Source organism: Melanostigma gelatinosum, assembly GCF_949748355.1.
Source record: "Melanostigma gelatinosum genome assembly, chromosome: 15".
Taxonomy (NCBI): domain Eukaryota; kingdom Metazoa; phylum Chordata; class Actinopteri; order Perciformes; family Zoarcidae; genus Melanostigma; species Melanostigma gelatinosum.
This window is the reverse complement of record NC_136648.1, coordinates 3,107,553-3,114,290: the sequence shown is the minus strand read 5'-3', so window position 1 is coordinate 3,114,290 and position 6,738 is coordinate 3,107,553. Positions and strand designations below refer to the sequence as shown.

Here is a 6,738-nt window from a genome sequence, read left to right as displayed (position 1 = left end):
AAGGAGAAGAGGAGCCTCACATACCATGTAACCTATCGACGAGGGGGATCTTGTCAGCTGCGCGCATTCAATTAAGCCCAGATAAGCCTCTGCATTCTCCCTGCAAAGGTACATTGTTCCGCTGCTGACAGTCTCATTATTTAAAGAGAAGCCATTAGGCGCTCATTAATGTGCTAATTACAACACGCTGATGGACAATCCCGACACAATTAGTCCCCCCCCCCCCATTCAAACCCATGGACGTCATTTGGATAAGGCAAGGAAGTGCTTTCCTTGAATCCAAACGGATCTTATAACCTTTAGAAGCAGAATGAAGCATAAATGACCACAATTGTTTCAAACAAAGTTCACATTAGGAGAGTGCTCGTGACCAAAGTTGTATCTCAGCTGGCTTTCAATAATTCACCAAATAAAACGTCATTTTTTCGCCACTTTGTCCCCCAAGAGAGCTGATATGCGCTGGTTTTTAAGTCTTTAGTGTCAAATAACATAAGATGCATTTGAGCGGATGACCCCCCCCCCCCCCCAGTTCAAACCCGGGACAGTGGCATCTGTTTGGGGCAGGAGACAGAGCTGGCAGTCCCGGACCTCCAAGTCAGCCCCGTGCTCACGTCACTGTACATGGAGCCCGCGGAGGCTTTACTGCCCCAGCAGCAGCGCGTGCAAAAAGTCCTCCAGGAGTCCAGGGTTTTCCCGGACCAGATCCAGGCCCCCGACGTGATGCCTACCAGGAGACACATGAAGTATTTCAGCATGAACACGGCGTAGTCCGGCCTTTGCCTGCTCGGGTCCGTCATGCACGTGCAGTTGTGCGTAATTTCCCACGTCTGTCTGTTATGCTGCTCGTAAAAGTAACACGCCACTATGACGGTGGCCGGGACGGTGTACAGAACCGTGAAAACCCCTATCCGGATCATCAGCCTCTCCAGTTTGTCCGTCTTGGTGCCCCCTTGCTTGATTACACTCCTGATCCTGAACAGGGAGACGAACCCGGCCAGCAGAAACATGGTGCCGATGAACAGGTAGATAACCAGCGGTGCCAACACAAAACCTCGCAGGTTATCCAAATTCTGGTTGCCCACGTAGCAGATCCCAGCCACGGAGTCCCCGTCCACGGAGCTCAAAGCCAGCACTGCTATGGACTTCATGCTGGGGATGAGCCAGGCGGCCAAATGAAAGTACTGTGCGTAACTGGCGATGGCCTCGTTCCCCCACTTCATGCCGGCGGCGAGAAACCAAGTGAGGGAGAGTATCACCCACCAGATCGAGCTGGCCATGCCGAAGAAGTAAATGAGCAGGAACACGATGGTGCAGAGCGCAGGACCCGTGGTCTCGTAGTGGATGTGCTCCGCGCCGTTTTCCCGGTTGCACGCCACTTCCTCGTGCCCGGCGATCAGCCTGACGATGTATCCAATGGACACGAACATGTAGCAGGCGGAGAGGAAGATGATGGGCCGCTCTGGGTACTTGAACCTCTCCATGTCGATTAGAAAGGTCGCCACGGTTGCGAAGGTGGAGATGAAACACAGGACGGACCACAGGCCGATCCAGAAGGCGGTGAAAGTCCTCTCCTCCTGGGTGAAGTAGGGGTTGTGGCACGGCATAGCGCAGTTCACGATCTGTCCTGTCTTGACGCGGTTGTGCAGCGGGTGACCGTCGCCGGTCACCGGTATCATGGGCGCGCGGCAGAAGCATCCCGGCTCACACGGGGACGCCGCCGGTTTGTGCTTCCCGGGGATGCCGCGACCGTAGCCGCTCTTCTTCCTGGGGTTGTACGGCTTCAGGGCTCGGTTGGTCGGCTTCGCCAACACGGGGGAAGCCGTGGTGGTCTGGCTCCGGTTGTAGTCCATGCACAGCATGTCATGGTTGCCTTGCTCGGGCAGCAGGTTGCACCTCATCCGGTCCGGCCACGGGAACCCGTACTGCCTCATGAGCGGAGCGCAGCCAGCTTTGGCCCGCTCACACACGCTCCTGCATGGTGGCAGCGGCTTCTTGTAGTCTTCCAGGCAGATCGGCGTGTACATGCTGCAGAGGAAGAAGCGCAAGTCCGGGGAGCACTTGATCTCCACCAGCGGCCAAAACTGGTGCACCTCCAGGCCGGCTTCGTCCTGCGTGTCGTGGTTGAACTGGTTGGGCATGTAGGTGTAGTTGTAGCCGATCCCCTTGCACAGAGGCACGGAGATCTCCTGGCACTGGAGTTCCTTGGCCGCCATGCAGCCCGTGCCGTGCAGGACGAGGGCCACCAGCGCGCACCATCCCGGGATGCTCCTCTCCATCGCTGTTTCCCGTGCGCGTTTTCCGTCCTCGACAAAAGTGCCAGCGAACTTGCTTTTTAGCAAGTCGGCTGCGAGTGCGATTAATCCAGGGATGCTGCAGAAGTCATGCTAGAGACAGCAGCGATAGTTTGTGAAGGTCTGCAGCGTCTGGAATATCCAAAAACAAGCGCTTTACTTTCACACAGTCTGGGACACCGCCAGTCTCCTCTCTCTCTCTTTGTCTCGGTGTTGCACAGCGGCTGTCTTTGCATGCTCTGCCGCTGGTGGGTGCGTTGGGTTTTATACGGGAGGAGCGAGGACACTCCCCCAGCATGGCAGGGAGGGGGGAGAAGGGGGGAGAACAAGTCAATCAAGCGCTCCTTCTATTTGTTTAAAATGTTCACCCTGGAGGAAGGGTTATAATCACTTTGTCTTTGTTAACACACACACACACACACACACACACACACACACACACACACACACACACACACACACACACACACACACACACACACACACACACACACACACACACACCTTTAAAAACAACAAGGAGAGGGGTAGTTATCATACAATAGATACATTAGGGAGAATTATCATACAGACAGTGGCGAGTAAACTAGCATTAAGTCTACCGCACTCCTTATTAGTGTGCACGATATACAGGATGTACCTGAATGCATCGTAGCATCATGATGCAAATTAAAATAATAAATGCACTCCTGACTGCTCTGCTTTTCCTTCATCTAAATGGTTTGCTAACAACTAGAGGTCATACTTCACCATTTACCACCACATACTTGACATTAAATATTTCTCTGTCCTCCAACACATTTGTGTTCAACTGTTTCAAGAATATCCATTTCCAATCATGCAACTGTAACATGCTAAACATTGAATCTCTGCACTCCAGTCTGTCTGGATATAAGCATTGGTTACATTTCTTAACGTTCAACGCAAAATACTGCAGCTTGTGTCTGAAGTTTACTTGAAATATGTCAAAAAACAAACTCGTGCTTTGCTCTGTTTAAGAGAGACACTGTTTGAAGTTCCTCATGTCCTTTGTTTGTCTTCTTTGAGTTGATCTGGTGGTTTATTCTCTTCAAATGATCTTTAACGCTGATGCAGGTCGTTCAACATTTCACCCCGCAAAGAAAGCAAGATGCAATAAGGATACGTGTCATTGTTACGGTGTACAGTCCAGATCCTTATCTGGTTGTACGTCGTAGTGAGCAAAACATCTTGTTCTGCCACTCAGTCCTTAAAGCGGTGGCCAAACTCTTTTGATTGTGAGTAAATGTTTCGTTTTCAGCCAGTAGCACTGCAACAAAACCAGTGTTTCTACCAGGCAGAGAAAATGAATGTTCTCTCAAAACATTTGACATTAGAGTAGTTTATTGGTGTGCACGTATTACAGAAAGTCTTTCTCTAAATGTAATTCAATGTATTCAATACTTTTAAACTCTAATACAGTACATGGCCTCTGTGCCCACATACATATTATCATGTCATGTGTAAAACTGTAAATAAGTGAAGTTACAACAGGAAGACATTTACAGATATTGGCTTCTGTTCCTTACGCCCACTGGAAATATTGTGATGCTTGTAAACGTTCGATTTAATCTGTCCAACAGACAAATGTAACAAACAGAAAAGGCAGAAATGGTAAGACAGAGATAATGTCACTGAATTTAGTCGACAACAAGTGTTTAAACCATGTGCAATACAGTGTAAACTATTACGTTCAAGCCACATTCTTCTTTATTTTTGAAAAGAAATCACTGTAGGCCATTTTAAGAAAAGTATTTTTGGCTGATGGTTAAATTTGCTGTGACGTTTATGAAAAGCCAGCGGATCAATTGTTCATCTGTAAATGGTCCTGACAGCCACGAGGGAGCACTGGTCTGGTACTGCCCGTCATCCACGGCCCAGTGCAGCAAATGACTTCCCGTCTCCTCCGAATCCGCCTCAGAGCTGGATGTGAAGGAACGAGAGACAAAAGTCATGCGTCTCTGCATGCTTGTGTGTGCAGCATGAGAATATGTCTGTTTGCATGCAGGGGGAATAGAGGGAGGATGTGTGTGTGTGTGTGTGTGTGTGTGGTAAGGGAGGTTAATGTGGTCTTGTTAGCTCACAGCGGGGGGTCGTCTTGGTCTAAAGGGAGGGAGGGGCTGTTTGTGTAAACGCTGGTGCCAATGTTTCACTCAGAGCATGCTGGGCCGGCGATTACTGCGATGCACCACTGGGCCCCACAAACAGGACGGAGTGTGTGTGTGTGTGTGTGTGTCAACACGTTCAGAGCTCAGCCTAAAGAACATAAGCCAGATACAGCATTGTGATAGCACTAATTAAAGTCATTCGCACGTCTTATTGGATTCATCGGCTTCAAATGGAGCTGAGACTGTTTGTCAGACGGGTGGCGTGTTTCCAATGCGCAGGTTTTTAAATCAGAACTAATTAGCCCCAAACTCCAATATTGGCTGAAGGATGCTTGTTTGAGCTCGGTTTGGGGTCTCATGGTGGGTGGGGGTGTTTTGTGAAAAGATCATTTTGAGGGTGCTGGTTAAGCTGGTAATCACAATAAAACCTTTCCAGATGAATTGCGTTTCAGATACTTTCTTGTAACTTCTTTGCACTCATTCTCCTGTTTGGCAGACAATTCTCATCAGGCTGAATAAAAGGCCAGACAACACAATCACAAACACGTTTTGTATCCATTAACGAACAGACCTGAAGTCCCTTTCCATCTGGATTAACCCCCCCCCCCCCCCCACTAACATCTGGCTTTTGTCTTTCGTGGGAAAGGTTACGATCGTCATTCATTCCCAGGTCAAATGACTCTGCAGCAGTCACAGGTGTTTATCGGCTCCAGCTCGATCGGCAGTGATGGAAACAAGACACCCGAGTGGATTTTGCATTTTCACCCCAATTTTTAGGTTGCAAAGCTGTGACGCACGTTGAAGTGTCGCATACAATACATCAAATCAACAGCGATACAAACAATTACAATGAACATGCTCTTCTGAAAGACGCCATCGACAGAAATGTAATTTGAACCTCACCGATCATCTGAAACTTCATACAAAATAAAACTCATCTTTGTTTGTCTTTCCAACAATCATCAGCTCTGGTTTGAGAGTTTGAAAAAGTACCAGACTTAAAAAAGAACTAACATTTTCACTGTTTACTAACAGTGCTTGTGACACACCAGGGAAAAATCCCCCACAAAGGTCAGTGCAACCACATGGCCTCCTGGCAGAGGGAGAGGAGCGAAACCTATTTCTTTTACAGGTTTTCATGCGTTTAAAAAACCTCCATACACTCTAATTTGGGTTGAAAAAAGTGTGTATGCAGCCAGGAGTCACACATTTATCTCAGAGGGCTGTACGGTCTATGTGCATTATACAACCCACAGTTCAGATCAGGGAAAAATACACACAAGATTCCTTTAATGTGCCAATCAGTGCCACCTTCAGTGCACTTCAGTCAGAGATTGAACCAGCATCCTGTTAACGAGTCCACATGGCAACCACCGCACCAAACCACCAACCAAGACCCTAAGCTGAAGCCAGTGTGTATAATTCTCCATCAGGGTGTTCTGACATCCCTCTCTGGCTCCAGTGTAGGAACCGACTGCACCAGTGTGGACTGTGTGGATGCCAACATCTGCCCATGCAACAGGTGCCTCCTCCTCCTCCTCCTCCTCCTCCTCTTCCTCCCCCCCCCCCCCCCCCCATCGGGGCGCACAGAATAGCAGGCCGAGCATCGGTTACAGCGATCGCTGTCTGTCAGAGTGGAACCCGTATTGATTAACAAGGCTGATAGACTTGGCGGCCCCAGCCACCAACTGTCGACTACGCCTCCCGCCTTCTGTGTGCAACGGCGATAGCGGGTCTAGGGTTACGCGCTGGCCCCCTGCATACCAAATGTAAAGGGGTGGAAATGGAATTACTGCATCTGTTTAGAAGTCAATTTCTGCATTCTCCGGGCTGCCCACCCCGCCGCTCCTTCATCTGACCTCCCTTCTTGCCTCTCTCTTCTCCCCACGACTCTCCCAGGGCTCTCAAAGTTCACCACGGCAAAGGAAAAGGCGAGGGAGGAGAGGGGGGGGGGTTCTCAGAGAGCTACTGAGGCGTGCTGTGAAGCTGTTTGTCTTTGTAACCGCCTCATGGGAAGTTTGAACTCTCAAACTCTCACCCGCCCTAAAATATAATGTGCTAAACTTGAGTAACGTTGATGAACGTGAGCTTGGGCCATCGTGGGCGACACACAACCCCAAATACATCCCGCCTCTACGGCTGCCAGCCAATGAGAGCAGTTGGTAAGAAGGTAAGTGAAGCTCATGCGTGGTTGTCAGTCATTTTAAACAGGGCGCTGCAGGGACACTCAGCAGACACTGGCCAGCGACCAGCGTTTCTTGATGCGTGTCATTGCTGTTGGTCCGAGCGGCCCTTCCCAGTTTGGAGCGACCCTCCTTTTT

The 6,738-nt window shown here is 49.6% G+C and overlaps 1 protein-coding gene across 1 annotated transcript; it reads right to left on the bottom strand.

Annotated features, from left to right (window-relative positions):
- Window positions 1-530: 530 nt before the first annotated feature.
- On the bottom strand, window positions 531-2,490 carry LOC306788981 (frizzled-8-like; the record flags this gene model as incomplete). Its single annotated transcript, XM_079284724.1, has 1 exon — window positions 531-2,490. The coding sequence occupies exon 1, from the start codon at window positions 2,274-2,276 to the stop codon at window positions 531-533; it is 1,746 nt and encodes a 581-aa protein (XP_079140850.1). The 5' UTR covers window positions 2,277-2,490.
- Between the last annotated feature and the right edge of the window lie 4,248 nt (window positions 2,491-6,738).